Source organism: Helianthus annuus, chromosome 12, assembly GCF_002127325.2.
Source record: "Helianthus annuus cultivar XRQ/B chromosome 12, HanXRQr2.0-SUNRISE, whole genome shotgun sequence".
Classification (NCBI taxonomy): Eukaryota; Viridiplantae; Streptophyta; class Magnoliopsida; order Asterales; family Asteraceae; genus Helianthus; species Helianthus annuus.
In genome coordinates this window covers 54,223,735-54,249,297 of record NC_035444.2, presented here as the reverse complement: position 1 = coordinate 54,249,297, position 25,563 = coordinate 54,223,735, and the positions used below count along the sequence as shown (strand labels likewise).

Here is a 25,563-nt window from a genome sequence, read left to right as displayed (position 1 = left end):
AGGCGCTTTGGGTTTGCAAAAAGACAAAGGGCGTGTGCGAATAGACCTAGCCTAAATTAACTTGTTTTTATTAATTAACAACAGATACCATCTAATATAAATGCCACGTCATCGATCCACCACTTTCCCCAAGAGAAATTCCAGTTCGTCGATCCTAACTCCATCTGACGTCTCACAAAGGGTTAAACAACATAGACCGGATCTTTAATCTCCACCGTCGATCATTTCTTCATCCCATTGACCCTTCAAAATTCAAAATCCCCAATTCTACCATCGAATAATTCCCTTTATAAACCTAATTCATAAATCCAATTTCATTCAAACTATTTCTTTCAAAATATCATAAACCCAATTAGCTTTCGTCAAATCCAAATCTTACTGCAACGATGTCTGGCCGCGGAAAGGGAGGAAAGGGGCTGGGAAAGGGAGGAGCAAAGCGTCACCGGAAAGTTCTCCGGGATAACATTCAGGGTATCACCAAACCTGCAATCAGGAGGCTCGCTAGAAGAGGTGGAGTCAAGAGAATCAGCGGTCTCATATACGAAGAGACACGTGGCGTTCTGAAGATATTTTTGGAGAATGTGATTCGTGACGCCGTTACCTACACGGAGCACGCTCGCCGGAAGACAGTGACGGCGATGGATGTTGTTTATGCTTTGAAGAGGCAAGGAAGAACTTTGTACGGTTTTGGAGGTTAATAAAATGAATGTGGTCAAGTCTGTGATGTTTATCACACAGTTTAGTTTCTGGAATATGTAATTGGTGAAATGAATTTGATTTTAATGGAATCAAAGTGAAATGTTATGTTGATTTTAATTATAAAAACCTGGTTGAAAATATATATCAGTAATGGAGCGTGTAAAATTTGAACATTTGTGGTCTGGATTTGAAGGGGTTCACAAACCTGGTCTTAGGTTGGTGAACTCGGAATACTTAGTCTTTGAACTCCCATTTCTCTTTTTCCTGGCTATAGCCCCATCCAATCAACGATGAACTGGTTACCGTAGATTATAACAAGGAAAAACACTATGTCAAATATTGTATTTTGGTTTAGCACAAAATGTCTGGTTGTAACTCAATGTATATTTCCTTAAAGACTTTGCTATGTAGTATTGTTTATTTGCTTGTTCTTGTAAATTTGAAAGCTAAATGCATGTGCTTATAAGACTTAAAATGTGAGATAATTATTATTTTATGCTAGCGGGTAGAGGTGTACAAAAAAACTGGTTTAAGAACCGAAACCGGTTTTTTTTAACTGCCAGTTTTTATATCGGTTACTATTATTGACTTCAAAAACCGGTTATTAACCGAACCGGTTATTAAAAAAACCGTTTTTTTTTGGGAAAAACCGGTTAAAAACCGGTCCCAACTGGTTATACCGGTTATTGTTTTGGACCTCAAAACCCGGTTAGTAACTGGAACCGGTTATAAAAAAACCGGTTTTTATTTTGGGTGAAAAAACCGAAATCGGTTAATAACCGAAACCGGTTTTTGTAAAAAACCGATTTGTACACCTCTACTAGCGGGTTGGCTCGCGCGATGTGGCGGGTGTCACCGGGTCTCTTTCGGAGAGCGCAATCTAACTCGACATGCCTCAAATCACTGACAATACTTTTGTGTATTATTATTATTGTTGTTATTAATTGTGTAAATATTTAGTAATTATATACTTACATATTTAAATGAGTTAATTGCCCGGATGGTCCATGTGGTTTGTCATTTTTTCATCTTTAGTCCTTAACTTTTCAAAATAGCATGTTTGCTCCATGTGGTTTGATTGTTTGTTAGTCGGATAGTCCACTGCGTGGATGAAAGTTAGTTTGCTCAGTTATCATGAGATGCAGGAGAACAAATCGTCGGTGGGCTCTAGTCTACAAGTTTGATGTCGCCGGAAACCACCTATCTTCTCTCTATTAATTCTCAATGATATTTCTTTCATAATAATTCAAAACATACAAATGAGAACATATCATATACAACAATTGCTAAACTATAATCCTAATTCTCAATGGTATTTCTTTGATAATTTAAAACGTACATATTACACCAATTAATCTCATGTGCCTTAAATAATTTCTTATTTAAAAGAAGTTTATTAAATAAGGGTACATTAAAAACTATTGCATAGTGCATTTGCATCATATATTTCAAAAGTTGTAACATGCATCTTAAAAAAATTGTGAAATTATCATGTTATCCTTCGAAAATACTTTATGTGTGTGTATATATGTATTAAGGATTATAAAGATAATTACGATAGAAGTAACTAAGTAATATATAGACTTAATTGCCAAAATCGCCCCTGAGGTTTGGGCACATTTGTCATTTTCATCCAAAATGACACTTTTGTACCATTTTGTCCCTCACGTTTGTAACTTTTTGCCATTTTCATCCAAACCACTAACTTAGTTTATTTTTTCTGTTAAGTTAAGTGATATTTGGATGAAAATGACAAATATAAACCACAGGGACGAAAATGGCAAATGTGCTCAAACTCTTTTTAATTTCTTTTATTTAGTTAATTTTGTCACATATATAATAAAAAAGAATATACATGCAATTTTTATACGAAAAAAATAATAGTTTTGTCACATATTTTTTTTATAAATTTTCATCCATCCACTAACTAAGTTAATTGTTTTCTATTACGGCGAAAGATGTTTTAAATTTTATAAATTAATTTTTTTCTATTAATTTTATAAATTAATACAGGATCTTTTATTTATTAAATTTCAAAAGAAATCTAAATACAATTATGAATATTTTTGTATTGTAAATTAGGTATAATATTCTTTTTAACGAGCAACGATACCATACTTCTTTGGTATTGGTACCAAACTGCACCATATCGGTACCAGTTCTCATTTTACATGTTATGGTTACCACTACTATAGAATGAAACATGAGACGCGGTCAACTTTTTATAGACACGGTAAAAAAAATACCGTCATCAAAAAGTGAGATAAATATTGTTCAAAATTTGTTTAAGAAACAACCAAACCCCGTCTAAAGGGTTTTATAATAAACCAATTTAAAATGCTTGCATCTTCCGAGCCATCCTACTTCATTTGCTGGATAAAAACAAGTTTGAGTTTTAAGTTGATTTTTTAAAAATTTATTTACTATTTGTATCAAGGTTATTATATGTAGTCTTTTGTTCAATAGAACTTTGTTTTCTTTCTCTAAGTAACATGAATATTTCGATTCTGTTTTTGAGAGTTTAACAAGAAAATAGCTCGTCGTGAAAAGTGTTTATCACAAAATATTAGATGGCATTATCCTTACTATTTGGTGGGTAATTTTAAGGTTTGGTAACGGTACGTTGTTTGACGGGGGCACTGGCTTTTGTTTTTCGTTAGGAGCGAATTTAAAAGTGTAGAAGATGAATTACAAACTTGGTACATATGATAATATTTGTTTATTTGACATTTTTCTATAGGGTCACAAACATTTTAGTTTTATAAAAATTAGAGGTTTAAGTAGATTTATTTTTATAAAATTGATCTATATAAACAATTGGAAATTAATTTCTGTATTAATTTATAAAATTTAAAACATCCTTCGCCTTAATAGAAAAAAACTAACTTAGTGGTTGGATGAAAATTTATAAAAAATATGTGACAAAACTATTATTTTTTCATATAAAAATTGCATGTATATTCTTTTTTATTATATATGTGACAAAATTAACAAAATAAAAGAAATTAAAAAGAGTTTGAGCACATTTGCCATTTTCGTCCCTGTGGTTTATAGTTGCCATTTTCATCCAAATATCCTTCAACTTAACAGAAAAAATAAACTAAGTTGGTTGTTTGGATGAAAATGACAAAAAGTTACAAACGTGGGGGGCAAAATGATACAAAAGTGTCATTTTGGATGAAAATGGCAAATGTGCTCAAACCTCAGGGGCGATTTTGGCAATTAACTCAATTCAATAAATTAAACAAACACCGTGTGTCACTCCAGTCTTCACTTCCTCGATCAAAGGTCCCACGTTAGTCATTTACGAGATCAACTTGAAAGGGGCTCTAGTTTATCGGTTGATATTCGAGTAGCGGATCTAATCTAACCTAACCTCAGAGGTATGTGATTTCTCAATTTAGTTTTACTTTAATTTAATATTGATTGCTTTTTCTTGAACGATTCGCGATCTAGCTTTTTATTTAGGCCTGTTTTAATCTGATGATCTGCGATTTCTATTTTAGATAGATTGTTGTTAAGATCTAATTCAGCGTTTTGATTCGTGATCTTCAATACTCCTTTTGAGTTTTCAGTTGATTTCGTCAGTTTGTCTGGCATAAACGTTTCTGTAGCTTCTGTGTGGAAAGTTTGTTACAAACGGTCGCATAGCGAAGTGGATATCGCGTTAGATTCCGAATCTAAAGGTCGTGGGTTCGAATCCCACTGTGATCACTATTCTTCTTCTTTTTTTTTTCAATTGTTAAGTACATATGAGGGGGCATAAACGAAGTGGATATCGTGCCCAGTGTAATATATGTGGTTTTCGTATAGAAATTTGTGGGTATATACGTTTTCGACCACCTGGTTCTATAGAAATTTTTGGGTTTTGGTTTAGCCAGAGGGGTGGTGACTAAACAAACCACCCCCCCCCCCCCCCCCCAAACCCCGTATGGTTCCGCCGACGCTCCCTTGCTTCTAGTTCCTGCTACTTAGATGTTTGTTTCGACCAACGTTTTCCCCCCTATTACAATCTTCGGCAGGCTCTACCAATAGCATTGGAGCACGAGTCCTAGTGCTGGAACTGAATCTGGTTTTCTTGATACTCATTCTCTAAACCGTAGAGTTGCACTTCCAGAGCAGAGCATACTTCTCCCGATCTGTGTATTCTCTTATTCTGGAGTCACTTTGGTTCGAAGGAAAATACCATGATGCAGAATGGGTTATAGAATCTAGATATAGAAAAAATATGAAGAAAAAACACTATAGTACCTAGCTCGGTTATATAAAGCAAGCGATGATCTAGAAAGCGCCTCAGGGACTTGAGCGTCAAAGCTGGTCAACATCAAGGTTTGTAGGAGGCTTATATGTGAAGTCAGCCAAAATGGATGAAGAAATTATGAATGATTTAGTTGATAAAATGGCTGATATGTAAAAGAGACGAGAGAGATGTAATTTCTAGTCGTACAAAAAGAGCAACGTTTGGTGTCCATGAACACTGCCTCGCTCTTCTTAAAACCAAGGTACCTAGTATCCATCATAGAGTTGGTGATTACAACACATGTAACGAAACGAAAAACCTTAGTCTGGAATTAAGGAACAAGGAATCGTAGATGCTAAATGGTCTTAAGAACCGTTTAATAAACTGTAACCTAAGAAAGAAAGATCTTGATTACAACAATCAATAACCGATCAAACATTGTGTAGGGGCTGTTTGGTAGCCTCTGAATGATCATTAAGAGGCTACCTCTTAATGGAACCACTAAGAATTTTATCAATGAGAAGGTAGAAGAATGTGACATGTGATGATTTACCATTCAGAGGTTACCTCTTAACCATTCAGACTTGAGGTAACCTCTTATTTATTCAGAGGTTTAAACCATTAAGAGGTAGCATCTGAATGGTCATTAAGAGGCTACCAAACAGCCCCTCTAACAACGTAATTAATCTTTATGAATAAATATTAAAAATTTGATGTTAACTGTAGCAAAATCCGAGCAATCAAATCTTAATGATTCAAGGGACTGAATGTTTCTTCATTTCTTAATTTCTTAATTTCGTAATGGATATCAACTGTATTTTTTTTCGTGTTAGAGGTGGCAGGATGCGTGTTGATAACTTGTCAACATGATCATCTTCAAACGGCTGGGTTGACTCGTAAACATTTTTTGTCCATTTTCTTGATCAATGATTATTTCAGAATTATGACGCATGATGTGAAGGAAACCATTTTACTATTCTTAGAGTTGGTTTTTAAATAATTAGATAATAATTAGATAATTATGGAGTGGTGGTTTATTTGTGACATTGTTAAAAATGAGTATTTTGTGATAATGTTGACTTGCTTACTAGGCATATTCTTTTCCTTTGTTCCTTATTAGTTAATCATGATTAAATTGTGAAGCTCTAAAGCAAGGTTGAATTGATGGTCATGGTTAAGTTAATATTGATCAACTTGCTTTGAAGGTCTAAAGATGTGAGTTTTAAGCTCGTCAAGCAAACTTGGTTGATTAATTTGTGAGTATAACTCCCACGGTACCAGTCAAGATCGGTATTGTTGTAACAACTGCTATAGTAGTCATAATGAATGTTGTAAACCCTACCTTAACCTTAACTCCAAACTCATAATTTTGTGCCGAAAACCAATTGAATTTGTAAGAAAAACCGTAATAAAATCTATCTATGTTCGTTAGATGATCGAGTTGCAAATGAAGTTGCTTTCATAGCATAAAATGGCATAATAAAAGATCAACTGAGACTAAATGTAGATTTAAAAACGTAAATTCACAAAATAAACATTACTTTACAACTACCACAAAATAATCACCGACTTTTGACATTTCAAAAATGAAAATGCACTCTCTATGTCAGTGAAACCATACTCCGCAATGTCAAGCTTTGTGCAAAACGAGCTCCAAATGGACACATTAGCCGCGTAACACGTGTACTATTTGTGTGAAAACGACATTGGAAAAAAAATTGTGCAACACATGTACACCTTAGATACGTGACATGTGTACATGTGTGTTTTTTGTGCCTCTCACCGGCGGTCATTGATTTCTTTGTGTCCTTCGTAAAGACGTTATATAATAAATTTAGCTTACACAAAAATACGCACGTCGTGTCCCCTGATGTGAAAGTCAAATCTTTATTTATAGTAAGTTGAAAAATAATAAGTTTATCTTGAGAATTTTATCTATAACAAAATCTAGTTGAATTTGTGATGTAGTGCATATGCGCACAAACACTTTGAAATGTCACACCCCCAAAATCCATCATGCGGAGTACCACCGTTTGGATGCGTAACGTGACCAGAATCGACCCACCAATCATACTGAACAACGTATTTAAGTAAGCCAACCACAATACGATTGGTGACCAAAAGCTAGTTAACTAAGTTTTAATTTAGACAGCGGAAGCATAAACATAAAGTTCAAAACATAAGTTCGCAGTTCATAAGTTTAAAGTCCGACACATAGGTTTAATAAGTTCATAATGATTTAAATATTAAACACTGGACATAACTGTCCGTACACCACAACGACTCCACCCTCGTGCAAGCTCCAAGCAGTTAGCGACCTGTAAGGCATGTAACAACGAGTCAACAACAAAGTTGAGTGAGTTCACGTTTGGTTGTTTAGTTTTTAAGTTGTTTTCCGAAAACGTGGTTTGTCTTTCGTTGGCGTAATTGCCGTGGGGGTTACCCCTTAGTTGAAAGAAAGTTTTAACCAGTTCATTCTTTATTACCCATACCTTGTTCATGATTAGTGGGGGCTTCCTCATGTGAACTACTAGACCGTATGATATCGACCACTACGCAAGTAAGTTGTGCCCTACATCACTGTCTATCATCACTGATGGTTTGCCATAGTCCATTAGTACACGCTCGTCCGACTGGCACGGTGTGAGGTTTGTTAAACCTAATAGCGCTATTAACTAATAACCCGCTCGCCATTGGCCTCGGCGATTAAGTCGATATAAAATGAGGGACTTATGATAGAGTTTTGTCTAGTAAGTTTTAAGGTTGTTGTCCTACCCAAGGAGGACGAACGTACGTAGTTCTACCCAAGGAGAATACGCAGGAATAATATTGGCATCCTACCCAAGGAGGATGGCCGTACATATCCTACCCAAGGAGGATATGTAGATTCAGTTTTAATTCTTTAACCCATTCCCAAACCACCGGGAATCCCATGCCTTAGAAAGTGTGTGAACTCACTTCGGTTTGCTCGGTTAGATTCTCAAATATAGCTAACAGTCGAGGTCGGTCAATCACGTCCTAATATAATTACCAGTTAATCATTTAGTGGTTTTCAAATAGAGCACAAAGTTCCTACACGTATCTATCACATAACATGCATTACTTTAACGGTTTATGCCCATATAAACTCCCCATTTATTCCCATTCACGAATAAACATACGACATTGCACATAACACTTTTATCGACAAATAACATGTTAGATCATTCACAGATAACATATTCGACATTTAGACACGCAAATCACTACTTATGTGGTTTTAACTTAATTATCCGAAACTGGGCTGTTTTCGAGCATTTTAATAAAATAGTTATCTTATTTCAAAAATTCCCAACTTTTTATAGAAGATGCTAAACGACCCAAATATTATTGTGTAAAAATCTCGGGATCTAATTCATTATCAATATTTTATAAAAAATCATTTTTCGGACTGCACTCAGATTTATTATTTTCTGACTGCAGCCCACGGAATAATTCACTAAAAATTCATTGTAAGTCGGATTGACGAAATTCCAGTGAGACAATTACTATGACATCAGGGTCCATCTACTGTTCAGATTTCATGGTCTGATCCGACACAGAACTCAAGTTATGACTGAAAACATATCGCCAATTTTCTGCAGAAAAATGCAGCTCTAGCTGCTGTTACGAAATGACACTTTAAAAATAGTAAACGGAGTCCAAAAATTATGATTCCGGTGCCATTAGAACCGTATTTCCTAATATCACATTTTAGACTCAAAATATCAGTTTTTCGTTGAGTTTATGACCTGTTTACAGCCAACTGAAGTTGGCTGTAAAGCTTGGACAGATTCTGTTTTCAGTCTTTAACTTCCTAGTTCGTGTTTGATTGATTCCGTTAACATGTTTAGTGACCACAACAACATCCCACATTAATATTAACCAGCAAAACATCAGATTATCAACCAAGAATCATAACAATACAAGATCTACATGATTTACACACATAACTTCTCTTTATCCAACATTCCAACTTATTCATCTTTTGTCCAAGACTTTATGTTATGCTCTTTAGTGTTTCAAATTTTCAGCCATTAAATCACTTATTAACCACCATAAACAAGATTAAGATGATGTTTAGAGGCACTTACTACTAGCTCGAGGCTAGGGAAGAAACTAGACGAAAAACGGTTGGTTAATAGCAACATAGTGAGGTCCTTGTGTTCCCGAGTGCACCGAGCTTCCTTATGCGTGATCCTTCACACTTGTATGAGCTTGGAATAGCTTGAATGAAATTGAAAAGTGATGATGGTGGTGGTGCTTATCTGGTCGGCCGAGAATCAAGAGGAAGGAGAGAGAGTGGTCAAGTTTTGTTAAGTGTTGTGAATGTTAAGTGTTTACCCATGATGTTAATTTATAACCCATTTATCCTAATTGTCCAAGAGATAATGTGTCTTTAAGATTTTAAGCATGAGGATTATAATAATCAAAATGTGTAAGTGGTTGTCCCCTTCTTAGGACTGAACTCGTTGGGGGAAAAAGGGGGTTAGGGTTGGTTTCTAACTAGATGATTAGTATCTAGTTAAATTAATTATTAGAGTGTCATATAATATAACGGGGGTTAGGTTATTCGGGGACCCTAACCGGCTCAGAAAAAGAAAAACAGTGTCAGTGACAATATTTTTATGTCCCGGGTAAAGTCCGGTTGTTCGATTCGGTGTTGTTCCGTTAAAGTGCTTAATTACTCCGTAAAGCGTCTTATATATATATTTTTGTAACGTTTTTAATTTTTAACACTCAGGAAGGCGTACCGGACTATTTAGTAACTTTTCTGTATACTATTAGTATGTTAACAAATACATGTAAGCATAACATAGTAATTAGATAGCAGTTAAATGATTCAGCACAGTCATCAAGTACTTTAATTAACATTAATAGATTGTACGGTTACATGTAAATTTGAGGGTTGTCACATTTTCCCCATGTTAAGAGAATTTCGTCCCGAAATTTAGCGCGTGGTTACTGAGGAAGCTAGTTAAGTTGCGTTTGTTTCCTGGTTTTCCTGGGGTGTCACATCATCCCGCGGTTGATTTGGAATTTCGTCTCGAAATTCTGTAGTAGCTTCAGCCTCACTAGTGGTTGCGTTTTTCTTAAACAACTGGGGATACTTGAGTTTCATTTGGTCTTCTCGTTCCCAGGTATACTCTGGGCCACGACGGGAATTCCAACGAACTCAGACGAGAGGTATTCTGGTGTGCTTGAGAATCTTAACGTCTTGATCCGTAATCTCTACTGGTTCTTCGACGAATCGCGGCTGGTCGTCGATAATGAGCTCCTTGAGAGGAACTATGAGGGTCTCGTCTGACAGACACTTCTTCAGATTTGACACGTGGAAAACATTGTGAACTCCGCTGAGTTCTTCAGGTAGATTCAACCTATAGGCGACCTTGCCAATTCTCTCGATGATTTCGAAGGGTCCAACATATCGCGGGTTAAGTTTGCCTCGTTTGCCAAAACGAACTACACCTTTCCAAGGTGAGACTTTGAGTAGCACTCGATCACTAACCTGGAACTCGAATGGCTTCCTACGCTTATCGGCATAGCTTTTCTGACGGTCACGAGCTGCCGCCATGCGTTGTCGTATCTGAGCAATCTTCTCGGTTGTATCTACTACGAGTTCTGGACCAGTGATTTGACTGTCACCGACTTCTGCCCAACAAAGAGGTGATCGGCATTTACGTCCGTATAATGCCTCGAATGGAGCGGCCTGAATGCTGGTGTGGTAGCTGTTGTTATACGAAAACTCCACTAACGGGAGATGCTTTTCCCAGCCGTTACCAAAATCGATTACACATGCCCTAAGCATGTCTTCAAGGGTTTGGATGGTGCGTTCAGATTGCCCATCCGTTTGAGGGTGATAAGCGGTGCTCATATATAAACGTGAGCCAAAAGACTTGTGCATAGTTTGCCACAGTTCAGAGGTGAAACGCGCGTCACGATCAGAAATGATGGAGGTTGGCACTTCGTGCCTTGATACCACTTCTTTTAAGTAGATGTCTGCTAGAGTAGAAAACTTATCCGTTTCCTTGATAGGCAGAAAATGTGCAGACTTGGTTAGTCGATCCACGATCACCCAAATGGTATCGTTTCCGCGTTGAGATCTGGGCAGGCCAGTAACAAAATCCATGGAAATTTGCTCCCATTTCCATTTAGGTATCTCTGGTTGTTGGAGTGGGCCTGATGGTTTCTGGTATTCGACCTTGACCCTAGCACAAGTCAAGCATTTGCTGACGTAGGTTGCTATGCTGGCTTTCATACCAGGCCACCAGTATGTAGTCTTTAGATCGTGGTACATCTTATCCGAACCAGGATATACTGAATAACGAGACTTACGTGCTTCATCCATCACAAGCTCGCGCAGGTCTCCATAAAGTGGAACCCAGATGCGTCCGTTAACATAGTAGGCGCCATTTTCCTTTTGTTCCAGTCGTTGCCTCGATCCTCGTAAGGACTCAGCCCTGATGTTCTCTGCTTTCAATGCTTCGACCTGAGCATCGCGAATTTGAGCCGGTAGGTTAGTTTGGATGGTAAGCTATAACGCACGTACACGCCTAGGTATAGTATCCTTTCGGATGAGGGCGTCGGCCACAACATTGGCTTTGCCCGGATAGTACTTGATAGCGCATTCATAATCATTCAAAAGTTCTACCCATCGGCGTTGTCGCATATTCAATTCCTTTTGCTTGAAGATATGCTCGAGACTCCTGTGATCGGTGTAAATGGTGCACTTGGTACCGTACAGGTAATGTCTCCATATCTTAAGCGCGAAAACAACTGCTCCCAGTTCCAGATCGTGGGTAGTGTAGTTCCTTTCGTGAAATTTAAGTTGACGTGATGCGTAGGAAATGACCTTGTCACGTTGCATCAACACACAACCAAGTCCTTGGATGGAAGTGTCGCAATAAACCACAAAATCTTCTGTGCCTTCAGGCAATGAGAGGATAGGTGCGCTACAAAGTCTATCTTTTAAGTGCTGAAACGCAGATTCCTGTGCATCAGCCAAACGATAGGTGACACCCTTCTGAGTCAGTGAAGTGAGAGGTTGCGCAATCTTGGAGAAATCCTTGATGAATCTTCTGTAGTATCCTGCCAAACCCAAGAATTGGCGGATTTCTGTTGGTGTACGGGGTGCAGGCCAGTTCTTGATCGAGTCAACCTTGGATGGATCAACATAAATCCCATCCTTGTTTACCACATGGCCTAGAAAATGGACTTCGCGAAGCCAGAAGTCACATTTCGAAAACTTGGCATACAGCTGCTCTTTACGAAGTAGTTCCAGAATAAGCCTCAGGTGTTGCTCGTGTTCTTCCTGACTCTTAGAATAGATCAGGATGTCGTCGATGAAGACTATGACGAATTTATCTAGGTAAGGTTTGCACACTCGGTTCATGAGATCCATGAAGACCGCAGGTGCATTCGTTAACCCGAAAGGCGTAACCAGAAACTCGTAATGGCCGTAACGAGTTCTGAATGCTGTTTTGGAGACGTCCTCCTCTCGGACTCTTAGCTGATGGTAGCCTGACCTTAGGTCAATCTTGGAATAGAAACTCGACCCTTGCAATTGATCGAATAAGTCATCAATACGTGGAAGAGGATAACGACTCTTCACAGTCACCTTGTTGAGCTCGCGGTAGTCAATACACATCCTGAAGGTACCGTCTTTCTTCTTTACGAATAATACTGGAGCTCCCCATAGCGAAGAGCTAGGACGTATGAATCCCTTTTCCAAGAGTTCTTGTAGTTGCGTAGACAGTTCTTCGAGTTCGGATGGGGCTAGACGATAAGGGGCTCGAGCTATGGGCGCTGCTCCAGGAGCTAGCTCGATTTGAAACTCAACTTGACGATGAGGCGGAAGTCCATGCAATTCCTCAGGAAATACCTCGGGAAAGTCGCGTACAATAGGAATGTCTTCTATCTTCCTTTCTTCCGTGGATGTATCAGAAACGAGGGCTAGAATAGCGGTGTGACCCTTTCGCAAACACTTCTGGGCTTTAAGGAAAGAGATAATGCCTACAACAGCACCACTCTTGTCACCACGGATTACGAGGGGTTCTTTATCAGAACGAGGGATACGGACGATTTTCTCCTTGCAAATAATCTCCGCTTGGTTTTGAGATAACCAATCCATCCCAATGACAACGTCAAAACTACCCAGAACGATAGGAATGAGGTTGATAGAAAAGGTCTGATCGGCAAGGACAAGCTTGCAACCCTTAACTACATGTGTAGTCTCTAAACTTTTACCATTTGCTAACTCTACGATGTGCTTCGTGTTCAAAAGTGTTGGAGTACGCTTAAGCATCTGACTAACTTTTAAGGACACGTAGCTAGTATCGGCACCCGAATCAAATAAAACAGTAACAACGAAATCATCCAGAAGAAACTTACCCATCACAACGTTGGGATCGTTCCTTGCTTCACCCTGACCAATTACGAACACACGACCTTGGGCGCCAGTGCCATTATTGTTACCTCCGTTGTTGCCTCCGTTGTTGCCTCCATTGTTGTTTCCGTTTCTTTGGTTGTTCTGATTTTGGTTTTGGTTCAGCTGGGGGCAGTTCCTTTTAAAGTGGCCTTCAGCGCCACACTGAAAGCATCCTTTATTTCCCTGCTGATGCTGCTGCTGCTGGTTCTGTGGAGCTTGTTGTTGTTGGCGATTCTGATTCACAGGACGTGGGCTCCTGCAATCCTTAGCTTCATGGCCCAGTTTGTGACACCTCTGACAACGACCCTTGTTGCACTGGCCACTGTGGTGCAGATTACATCGATTGCACTTAGGGTGATTTCCCTTGTACCCACCCTGACCTTGATTCCCAGAAGACTGCTGACTGGGGCTCCTGTACTCGTCGGTCTTTCGCTGCTGGGATTGAGCTGAAGCATAACCCTTGCCCAAATTTCCATCCCACTTGCGCTTATTATCATTGGGAGCCTCAAAAGTAGTAGCGCTAATACGCTTGGGCAGGCTGTTCTGCTCAACTGCCTGATCAGTGAGACGATGAGCCAACTTGACGATTTGCTGAATGGTGCCAAGATTAGCTGAGGTTACGTGGCTCTGGATTTCTGGCACCAAACCCTTAAGATACAGCTCGATTCGCTTGATGGGAGGGTCCACCATAGTAGGGCACAGGATGGCCAGCTCGTTTGACCTCTTCGTGTATGCCTCGATCTCAGACCTCGTCATCTTCAGATTGAAAAATTCCACCTCCAGCTTGTGGATGTCATCACGACTGCAGTACTCCTCTTTGATCAGTTCCTTGAAACCGTTCCATGGGGTGGCATTAGCAACCGCCAACCCAAGCAATTGAACCTGTGCTTTCCACCAAGTTAATGCAGCTCCTTCGAGTGTTCCAGTAGCATATTTCACCCTTCGATCTTCGGGGCATTCACACATCTCAAAAACAGACTCAAGCTTCTCAAACCAGTGAAGAAGGCCTACAGCACCTTCTGTGCCGCTGAAAGTGCTTGGTCGGCAATCCATGAAGGTTTTGAACGTGCACACAGGAGGCTGAGCATGTTGACCTGTGGTGCGAGAATAAATGACAAGGTTAAGCACGAGGGTATGTTTGCGAAGGTAAGATCTAGACGTCCTAAGATAGGTCGAAGTAGCAGGTTATACCTCCTGCAGGAACAGCTGCGAGTGCCTCAGCAACTCGTTCGTTGATCAGAGCCGTCAGCTGGGCTTGAGTTAGGTTGATGCGTCCTCCGCGTCCATTCATGATCTTCATAACGAAGCAACGTAAGTGAGGAAAATGTCGCGAAAGTGTGTAAGTGTGGGACGACAGTAGAGAGTAAGCACGCAAGGTTCAAAAAGCAATTATCACATTATCTAATGCACAATGTGAGCTATCTAACCGACAAAATAACATAAATCATACCACCTATTATGTCGAGTCTTGCACGTGGAGCGAAACGTCGTCGTGGATCGTTGAGCACTGTACAGGTTATAGTCTGGTTTTACCAAAAAGCTTTTCCCTTTTTAAAACCAAGTTCACTATAACCAATGGCTCTGATACCAATCTGTCACACCCCCAAAATCCACCATGCGGAGTACCACCGCTTGGAGGCGTGACGTGACCAGGATCGAGCCACCAATCATACTGAACAACGTATTTAAGTAAGCCAACCACAATACGATTGGCGACCAAAAGCTAGTTAACTAAGTTTTAATTTAGACAGCAGAAGCATAAACATAAAGTTCAAAACATAAGTTTGCAGTTCATAAGTTTAAAGTCCGACACATAGGTTTAATAAGTTCATAATGATTTAAATATTAAACACTGGACATAACTGTCCGTACACCACAACGACTCCACCCTCGTGCAAGCTCCAAGCAGTTAGCGACCTGTAAGGCATGTAACAACGAGTCAACAACAAAGTTGAGTGAGTTCACGTTTGGTTGTTTAGTTTTTAAGTTGTTTTCTGAAAACGTGGTTTGTCTTTCGTTGGCGTAATTGCCGTGGGGGTTACCCCTTAGTTGAAAGAAAGTTTTAACCAGTTCATTCTTTATTACCCATACCTTGTTCATGATTAGTGGGGGCTTCCCCATGTGAACTACTAGACCGTATGATATCGACCACTACGCAAGTAAGTTGTGCACTACATCAGTGTCTATCATCACTGATGGTTTGCCATAGTCCATTAGTACATGCCCGTCCGACTGGCATGGTGTGAGGTTTGTTAAACCTAATAGCGCTATTAACTAATAACCCGCTCGCCATTGGCCTCGGCGATTAAGTCGATATAAAATGAGGGACTTATGATAGAGTTTTGTCTAGTAAGTTTTAAGGTTGTTGTCCTACCCAAGGAGGACGAACGTACGTAGTTCTACCCAAGGAGAATACGCAGGAATAATATTGGCATCCTACCCAAGGAGGATGGCCGTACATATCCTACCCAAGGAGGATATGTAGATTCGGTTTTAATTCTTTAACCCATTCCCAAACCACCGGGAATCCCATGCCTTAGAAAGTGTGTGAACTCACTTCGGTTTGCTCGGTTAGATTCTCAAATATAGCTAACAGTCGAGGTCGGTCAATCACGTCCTAATATAATTACCAGTTAATCATTTAGTGGTTTTCAAATAGAGCACAAAGTTCCTACACGTATCTATCACATAACATGCATTACTTTAACGGTTTATGCCCATATAAACTCCCCATCTATTCCCATTCACAAATAAACATAAGACATTGCACATAACACTTTTATCGACACATAACATGTTAGATCATTCACAGATAACATATTCGACATTTAGACACGCAAATCACTACTTATGTGGTTTTAACTTAATTATCCGAAACTGGGCTGTTTTCGAGCATTTTAATAAAATAGTTATCTTATTTCAAAAATTCCCAACTTTTTATAGAAGATGCTAAACGACCCAAGTATTATTGTGTAAAAATCTCGGGATCTAATTCCTCACCAATATTTTACTAAAAATCATTTTCCGGACTGCACTCAGATTTATTATTTTCTGACTGCAGCCCACGGAATAATTCACTAAAAATTCATTGTAAGTCGGATTGACGAAATTCTAGTGGGACAATTACTACGACATCAGTGTCCATCTACTGTACAGATTTCATGGGCTGATCCGACACAGAACTTAAGTTATGACTGAAAACATATCGCCAATTTTCTGCACAAAAATGCAGCTCTAGCTGCTGTTATGAAATGACACTTTAAAAATAGTAACCGGAGTCCAAAATTTATGATTCCGGTGCCATTAGAACTGTATTTCCTAATATCACATTTTAGACTCAAAATATCAGTTTTTCGTTGAGTTTATGACCTGTTTACAGCCAACTGAAATTGGCTGTAAAGCTTGGACAGATTCTGTTTTCAGTCTTTAACTTCCTAGTTCGTGTTTGATTGATTCCGTTAACATGTTTAGTGACCACAACAACATCCCACATTAATATTAACCAGCAAAACATCAGATAATCAACCAAGAATCATAACAACACAAGATCTACATGATTTACACACATAACTTCTCTTTATCCAACTTATTCATCTTTTGTCCAAGACTTTATGTTATGTTCTTTAGTGTTTCAAATTTTCAGCCATTAAATCACTTGTTAACCACCATAAACAAGATTAAGATGATGCTTAGAGGCACTTACTACTAGTTCGAGGCTAGGGAAGAAACTAGACGAAAAACGGTTGGTTAATAGCAACGTAGTGAGGTCCTTGTGTTCCCGAGTGCACCGAGCTTCCTTATGCGTGATCCTTCACACTTGTATGAGCTTGGAATAGCTTGAATGAAATTGAAAAGTGATGGTGGTGGTGCTTATGTGGTCGGCCGAGAATCAAGAGGAAGGAGAGAGAGTGGTCAAGTTTTGTTAAGTGTTGTGAATGTTAAGTGTTTACCCATGATGTTAATTTATAACCCATTCATCCTAATTGTCCAAGAGATAAGGTGTCTTTAAGATTTTATGCATGAGGATTATAATAATCAAAATGTGTAAGTGGTTGTCCCCTTCTTGGGACCGAACTCGTTGGGGAAAAGGGGGTTTGGGTTGGTTTCTAACTAGATGATTAGTATCTAGTTTGTTAATTAGGTAATTAAATTAATTATTAGAGTGTCATATAATATAACGGGGGTTAGGTTATTCGGGGACCCTAACTGGCTCAGAAAAAGAAAAACAGTGTCAGTGACAATATTTTTATGTCCCGGGTAAAGTCCGGTTGTTCGGTTCGGTGTTGTTCCGTTAAAGTGCTTAATTACTCCGTAAAGTGTCTTATATATATATATATATATATATAGAGAAAGTATAATGTACTTTAAGGCTTAACCTACATTAACATACATGACAAAAAACATAACGTGCGTTATTATCATATAACGTGCGTGATTATAGTCCCATGCGTGATTATAGTCCCATGCGTGATTATGTGGTCCCATGCGTGATTATGTGGTCCCATGCGTGATTATACCCCTGATCCAACGGTTACCATTGTCTCCTACGTGATGTATGATAAGGCTTTTTGTATGTTAACCTTACTCTATATATATATATATATATATATATATATATATATTTTTGTAACGTTTTTAATTTTTAACACTCAGGAAGGCGTACCGGACTATTTAGTAACTTTTCTGTATACTATTAGTATGTTAACAAATACATGTAAGCATAACATAGTAATTAGAGAGCAGTTAAATGATTCAGCACAGTTATCAAGTACTTTAATTAACATTAATAGATTGTACGGTTACATGTAAATTTGAGGGTTTTCACATGAAACAAACTATTTGGGGGGGGGGGGGGGGGAAGTGCACGGTCCTCCCAACCGCCGGAGTGATCTCACTCCGGGAGCCGCTACCCGACCAAGCTAGCTCCGCGATGACTTCCCCATGCCGAGTTCTTATGTCAAAGACATGTTTTTGTGTCCATGTGTTGTTTTTGTATTCCTTTCCAAAGTGCTGATATGGATGTTCAAGGGCTAGAGATTATGATGACATTCATTATGTCAAAGATGTTGCGACACAAGAGTGCATCAGACAGAATTATACATAGTGAAAGTTATAAAAGAAGCATAGGATGCAGAGAATTTAAAAGATACAATGAAGTTGGGCAATTCTGTGTCCAAGATTTGTTCTATTTCACTTGTAACGAGCAATCACGCTTACTCGAAAGCTCATGCAACATCTTGCTCCACCTCTTATAATTTAGGGGGAGAAGAATGGAAGACGAAGAAAAAATATTGTTAAACTTCGTCTTATTTAGGGGGAGAAGAACAAAAGACGAAGGAAAAACATTGTTAAACTAATGAGATGCTAGATATATGAAAGGAAAAGCCAACAAACTCATGGAAATAACCATGTAAGCACATATCATCGATAGTTTGAAGCCAGTGTCAAAATGAAAATCTTTTTTTGTTAGATGGAAACACACAATTTTAAACTTCATTTACCATACCTCTACGGAGTAGAAATATATGTACTACTTTGCGACCAATGTTATTATATGTACTTCGTGACTTAGGCTACCTGTAAAGCTCATAGCTCGAGCCTTGTCAAATAAAGCTCAACATCATGTTTCTATACAAGCCAACTAACGAATTACCTTGGCTTGAGCTTGGCTTGTATACAAACGTAATGTTGAGCTTTCTTTGACAAGGCTAGAGCCATGAGCTTTACAGGTAGCCCTAGTCACGGAGTACATATAATAACGTGGTGTAACTTTGTAGAATAGTAACCAAGTTTTAAAAGTGTTCCAATCATGTCGCTCAACATTCATTTTCCTTTAAAATAAAGAGTTTTTTTTTTTCATCCATTTCATATATAACCGGTGTCATGTGGATTTTCGTTTGTTATTCCCCTTTTATTTGATGATGACATGGATTTTAACTTGTTTTTTAATTTTTAATGTAATTAAAATGTTTTTTATTTTTAATAAATATAATTTCATATATTAAAATAACCCGACCCTAGCATATTATGCTTCATTTTTTTCTTCACACATGGAAAAAAGAACATAGCTAGATTTGAATGTTAAATTATCTAATTAGAACAAAAACGATATGAGTGACCTAATAAGAACACTTTTGAAACTTGATTACTATTCTATGACATTTTCCCTTTAGAAATTCTTCATTATGTTGTTTTAGTTTATCATCGTGTTAAACTTGCATGTTTGTGGATTCATGGTGAGATACCCTTTCAACTTTCTTTTTTTACATTTTCATTCATATAATATATATTTTTTGAATATAACTAATTACTTTTCATAGTTTTTTTATCTTTACATTTGTATTGATTATTTCCCTTTTAACTCATGTAACTTCTATCCAATTGGTAGGATTTACTGAGTATGATGATGAACTTCTATCCAATACAAAAACGGAAACAAAAAATCACAATGAACATAAAAAGGGTCCAAAAAAAATACATTTGGAAAGTCTGTTGCATAATGAAGCAAGCAAAACAAGAGTATAACAAACATTATGGAAGGAACATATAAGGTAAAATAAAATGAGAAACTTAACATGATGATTCCAACCATAAGGACTCACCACATTGGTTTCACATAACTTCTTGCGATTTTCTCACACATCGACCAACTTTCTTCTTGAATTCCTCCCTTCTATCTCTCCATTCTTTCTGAAATCACAAATATCAAACATTAAAACCGCCATATAAGGTTTGACCGCACAATGAGTGAGTGAAAAGCAGAGGTGGCAAAATAGACAGGTCGAGTGGTTGGGTAACAAGTCGATACATGTTCAACCTATTTGACTTGTTTCTTTTTTAGCAAAATTTCTAATTCCACCCACCCGACCCGTTGGATAAAGAAACTGAATTGGCCCATTCAAAAGTAAATGGGTCGAAACGGCCACCTCTAGACTAAATAAAAGAAAATGTATTTGTTACCGCGGCTTCCACATTAGCAGGTGATTCGTCGTTAGGGCTAGAAAGCATCGATATAATACTCAAGACTATGCTCTCTACCTGCAAACACAGTTTTTTCAATCATTTAATTAAAAGTTTAAACACATAACTATAAAGAAAACATATTAAAAAATAGGTAATCTCATAAGTTATACATTAAAGAAAATTTCTGTGGGTGGCCAATGATATATTAAAGGGTACGTGACATGAAATGAGTTGGGTCGATCAGCCAACACTTACTCGTCCATTTTTGTTTCACAGATAATTTATATATTGTATATGATTACAAAAGCTATTATAAAAAAAATTATTTTTATTTTAATGTAATAGAACAATTTTAAAGGTTGTTAACACTTACGTATGTTGTAAAAGTAGCCACAGAAACGTGAACAAAAGAAGGGAAATTTGGGTTTTTTGAATGGAAAGCGTTTGTCCTAAAATACTAAAATCACTTGCAAATTATAGGTTTTTGTGGCATTTATTCAAGTACAAAGATTTTGCTTGCATGATATCAACCCTTAATCGATGTAAATGACCGATGATTCGCAAATCAAATTTGGTTGATTAGAAACATGCGACCATCGGATTGTCAATGTAACAAAAATTTATTATTGATTTTCAAATTGAAACGGAGTTTGTGATTAAGAAACAAGCGGATGGGTTTAAGATTAAGATAAATGCTTGTCTATGTTGTACAATTTTGTGGTTATTATACCCTTTTTTTTTTCTTTTATTGTCTTGTTTTTTAGTGATCAACAATGAAAAAATCAATACTATCCATATCCATACTTGGTAATAGTAAATAGTTGATAATACAAGAGGCCTTGTACATGAGGCCCTCACCTCAGCTTTTAAAACCTAGCTTATAAAAATATTCTTAGGTTGTACATAAAGCATTTTGCTTTTATTATCTTATTATTTTCTATAGTTCAAGAATTAACAAATTAGACAATATTATCTATAAAAATTGTATGCGTACAGCGCCTTGGATACACGATTTGGGACCTAAACGACTCGACACTTATATTAGAGTGAATTACAAGTTTTGTCCTTTATTTATATACCAAATTTTAGGTGGTGTCCTTTGTCTATAAAATTGACAGAGTTTTATACTTATTGTTTCAAAATCTTACACTGTATGTCCTTTAACCCTAACCCAGTTAATTTTTTTTGTTAAATCTAGTCATTTGCCTTGCATGTGAGGGCATTTTTGTAATTTCACCTCTAAAAAGACTAATTATGTAAGTAACTTTAATACCCACCATTTTCTCTCATACTCTCTTTCTTTCTCACCTCTCTCTCTCTCTCCCACTCATCACCATCACCATCCACCCCCACCTGCGACCAACCTTACCATTGTCATCCCCCAAAATTGGATGTGGCGGCTCACAATCTCAGCTCTAGAAAGAGCGTCGCGCACCTTCTATCACTACATCCAGCACCAATTTTGGGCTTGGGGAGGATTCTCGGCTGGGTCAAAATGCAACCACAACATCACTCAAATCACGGCGTCGCTTATGAAACCTCCGATTCAGCCATGGATGAAGTGGCGGCACATGCTAAGGGGAGTAGTAAAGGTTGCTCAATATCTGCTCCTGGTTCGGTCCAACAGACCCTGCCGCAGCGCCACCATTGATACTCCACCACCCTTCCTACCAACTACCACTGCACAACTAGCCACCCCCACCTTAAATTCAAACATAAAACTTTGCAACATGACACATAATGGTTGATTGGTTTAATGAAGAACTGAATGATTGTGCGGTAGTCAAGCAAATTAACTTTGGGCAGTGATTACAAAGGCACCGCAAATGAAAGAAGCCATACACTCCCTCAGTCCAAAAAAGATCCAACATTTTCAGTTCTGGGTTGAAATTTGAGAAGATGTCAGTCTGAATTCACCTATTTTTCCATTACCAGTCATTAAAAGATTGTAAGACTGATTCTTAGCCTAAGTAGTTAATGCGGTAAATATCGGATATCGGTCAAGGACCGATATTTGAGATATCGGTTATCGCGGTGGGATATCGGCAGGATATGGTGATTTTAATATCAGGCTAAATTTATAGATATATATAGCAATTTAACACTAACAATTATAACAAGTAAGAACTGACTAAGGCTTAAAACACTAACATTTAAAAGTAACAACTAACAATTAAGACTTAAAATACTAATAGCAGCAATAAGAAAAAAAATGAACGGTAGAAATAAGAAGAATGGTACTGATATCGGGAAAATCGGTGATTTATCGATTAAATATCGGTTCTATATCGGTCACAAATGTCGGACAATATCGCTGATATTATCGGTACCGATATTCTGACCAATATTTTGTACCGCTATCTCGGCAGAGGACCGATAACCGATATATCACTGATATATCGGTTGATATATCGGGATATTAACTACATAGTTGTTAGCCACAAGTTTTCTCGATTTTGTATAGTCAAACACTCAAACTTCCTTTTGTTGGGACAAAAGGAGTTGTCGATAATTGCATTTAGCAGCCACTACTAACCGATTAAGCAATTAGTAAAGCTTTTGGATGGTTTTCTGAATGGGTGGTTGTGGTAAGTGAAAGAGATCGAGAGAATTGAAAATATATAAGCTGATTTTTTTAATGTAATATATTAATAAGTTTTTTTTTTTTTTTAAATCCTTTTTGTTAATATCTACAAAGACTAAACTACCCTTGGGTAATTTGATTTAATAGAAAAGTTTTAACTAGGTTAGGGTCAAAGGATAAACCGTGCAAGAATCTGAAACATAAAGTATAAAACTCATCAATTTTAAAGAATTTTAGCATTCTGAACGTTTGGCATGACGAGTTAATGACACACTCAAGACTCATCCATACAAAATATGTTTTATAAAACAAGCAAGGACATACCGTATGAACTGGTGTCCACCGCTCACTTGCAAGCTCATAGCCGTTAGGATCATCACCAGGGGGATGGAGAATCGAAATACAGACCTTGCCGTCAGGGTAAACTGTACAATTCAAAAATTTATAAAATCTTTCTTGGGTATTTTTTAAGAATAAAAAGAAATCAAAATACTAAAAAACGTAGCGTACTAACCGTTCGGATGCCAAACCTCCGAGGTAAATCTAACTGTTGGAGGACTATTTGGATAATTCGGCGGGAAGGTCATTATAGCATTGAAAAATCCTCCATCACTGAAACAATATATCCAGATACCAAGAATCAGAAACATGCTCTGCATAGGATGATCTTGAAAGTTTCTAGAAATCAAGATCGAAACCAAAACTAAATGATCCAAAATTTGGTTTGAAAAAGTGCACCTACATGCAAGGCGACCTCAGGCGCACAAAAAATTAGCATGAGGTGCCGTCTTGAGGCGAACCTTTCGTACAAGGAGGGTTTTGTGCATCAGGATGTTGAACATATAGCTTTCTAGGTTGTACATACAGGTTATTGATACATTAAACCAAAGACAATGTTTATTATTGTCCTTGGTTTTAAAATGCGCGCATTATCGTGATCTGCCCGATGCGCTAATGAAAGTGCATCGCCACAGTTGAGGCATTGCGTTTACGTGATGCGAGAATATTGTGCTGATTTCGCATAATGCGCTCCGATGCACACAACATTTTTTTCTTATGTTTTTTCCCCAGGTTTTATGAAATTGCTCGATTTGGACCATTATGGTTCCTAAACACTTTTTGTGGTTCTAGAAACATTTTAGTATTCTTGATATGAACCATAAAGCACAACTCTTATCTTCTTATTACGTCAGTTGTTTTAGCTTAAGTATGTTTTTGTAAGTTGTTATGTATAAATAATTTTTTTAGATTTTTTTTGTAAAGAGCGCATTGCATACGTGATGCGCTAATGTGAAACAGAGTTTTAGGCCAAACGCATCGGAGCGCATCACGCAATTTAAAACCAAGTTTATGTGTAACTAATGCTAAAATCCTAGGAAAACTAATCAAATATTAAAAAAAAATTATATACATAAATAAATTGCGAAAAGCAATGCGCTTTTTCAGTTTGGGCATTACACCTCGGTCTTAGACCCCATCTACTCGGTGCACCTCGCGCTTTTTTAAACCAAGATCCATTCATCTCAACCCAAGACACCCCCACATAACAGACTAGCCTAAATCACACAAACCTAAAACACCAAGCTTCAATCTTTAATCCTAAAAACAGACAATGAACACATAACTGAGCAAAAAAAAAAAAAAAAACTACTAAAATTCCCATGCACAACAACAAATCAAGATGCCCTTATCTAATAAAATAAAAACCAAATCAAACCCATGAAGCATCAAACAAAACCCATTACATAAAAACCCTAACTGAAGCCCTAAATCACCCAAAACCCTAAACAAACCCTAATCAACCCAAACCCACAAAACCAACCCCCTAATTAACAACACAACATCAATCCAAACAAAAAAGAAAACATACTATAATGTATCAGGCGGTCCAATAATAGTGACACTCCATTCAAACAGGTTGCTTTCATCAACAAGACCAGCAGAGAAGCCATCAACAGGGTTTTTACAGAGATCTGCAAGAACAAACAACGGATCATGACTGGAAACAAAGGAAAAGTGAAATTGAAAGGGAGAATTGAACCTTTGAGTTGTTTCTGAAGAAGGAGACTTGCTTGAGATGGAGATGCCATTGATGAGAATGGAGGCCGATTGGAGAAGATGCAAGTGAAAGAGGGGTTTTGGAATAAGCCCTTTTGATCGATTTATAACCCCAACAAACTTCAATAAAGTGTTTGTAGTTTTGTTGGATATAAGATAAAAATATATATTTTTGAAAGCTTGGGTGTTATCATGACTTATCTCAAATCTAAGTATGTTGTTGATTGATTTTAAGTTTCACATGTTTGGATATTGGGATTGGTTTATCTAACAAGGTTTGATATAAAAAATAATTAAAAGATTTTTTTCTTAAGATTTTACTTGTCTGATGAATACTAAAGTAACGGTTTAGTAACGGATGAGAGTCAGAATTGTCTTAGTTTCACGTGATTGCTTATAGAACTTGAATATGTTAGATGAATTGGAATCGTGCATGATTGAAATACCTAATTAATTATCAGAAAATGATTGTGTTTCTTATTTGTTTTCATCTGTTAGATTCGAATCGCACATAATTAGAATAATTAGTAATTATGTAACGCAAATGAATCACGCAACAAACTCATGAAATTT

General features: G+C 37.6%; 2 protein-coding genes, 1 long non-coding RNA gene and 1 other non-coding gene across 4 annotated transcripts; 3 read left to right on the top strand and 1 right to left on the bottom strand.

Moving 5' to 3' along the window:
• Positions 1 to 279: 279 nt before the first annotated feature.
• On the top strand, positions 280 to 816 carry LOC110894922 (histone H4). Its single transcript, XM_022142177.2, has one exon. It carries the CDS (start codon positions 387 to 389, stop codon positions 696 to 698), a length of 312 nt encoding a protein of 103 aa, XP_021997869.1. The 5' UTR covers positions 280 to 386; the 3' UTR covers positions 699 to 816.
• Positions 817 to 3,936: 3,120 nt separating this feature from the next.
• On the top strand, positions 3,937 to 5,958 carry LOC118484705. The gene is made up of 2 exons (XR_004874106.1): positions 3,937 to 4,082; positions 4,275 to 5,958. It is a non-coding gene; the product is annotated as an uncharacterized LOC118484705 (long non-coding RNA).
• Positions 4,341 to 4,413, top strand: TRNAR-CCG. Its single transcript has one exon. It is a non-coding gene; the product is annotated as a tRNA-Arg (tRNA).
• Positions 5,959 to 19,817: 13,859 nt separating the features above from the next.
• LOC110894923 (ubiquitin-conjugating enzyme E2 7) lies at positions 19,818 to 25,189 on the bottom strand. The gene is made up of 6 exons (XM_022142178.2): positions 24,974 to 25,189; positions 24,803 to 24,905; positions 23,447 to 23,544; positions 23,257 to 23,357; positions 20,346 to 20,423; positions 19,818 to 20,075 (listed from the first exon to the last, which is right to left on the bottom strand). The coding sequence occupies exons 1-6, from the start codon at positions 25,020 to 25,022 to the stop codon at positions 19,998 to 20,000; spliced, it is 507 nt and encodes a 168-aa protein (XP_021997870.1). The 5' UTR covers positions 25,023 to 25,189; the 3' UTR covers positions 19,818 to 19,997.
• Positions 25,190 to 25,563: the final 374 nt, after the last annotated feature.

Bases quoted from the DNA above. Each gene is read 5' to 3' on its own strand.
- LOC110894922 (XM_022142177.2), top strand. From the start codon at position 387: ATGTCTGGCCGCGGAAAGGGAGGAAAGGGGCTGGGAAAGGGAGGAGCA.
- LOC110894923 (XM_022142178.2), bottom strand. From the start codon at position 25,022: ATGGCATCTCCATCTCAAGCAAGTCTCCTTCTTCAGAAACAACTCAAA. The intron at 24,906-24,973 runs GTTCAATTCTCC...TTGTTCTTGCAG, and splicing joins TCTTCAGAAACAACTCAAAG to ATCTCTGTAAAAACCCTGTT. The intron at 20,076-20,345 runs GTAACAAATACA...TTGTGATTTCAG, and splicing joins CTGCTAATGTGGAAGCCGCG to AAAGAATGGAGAGATAGAAG.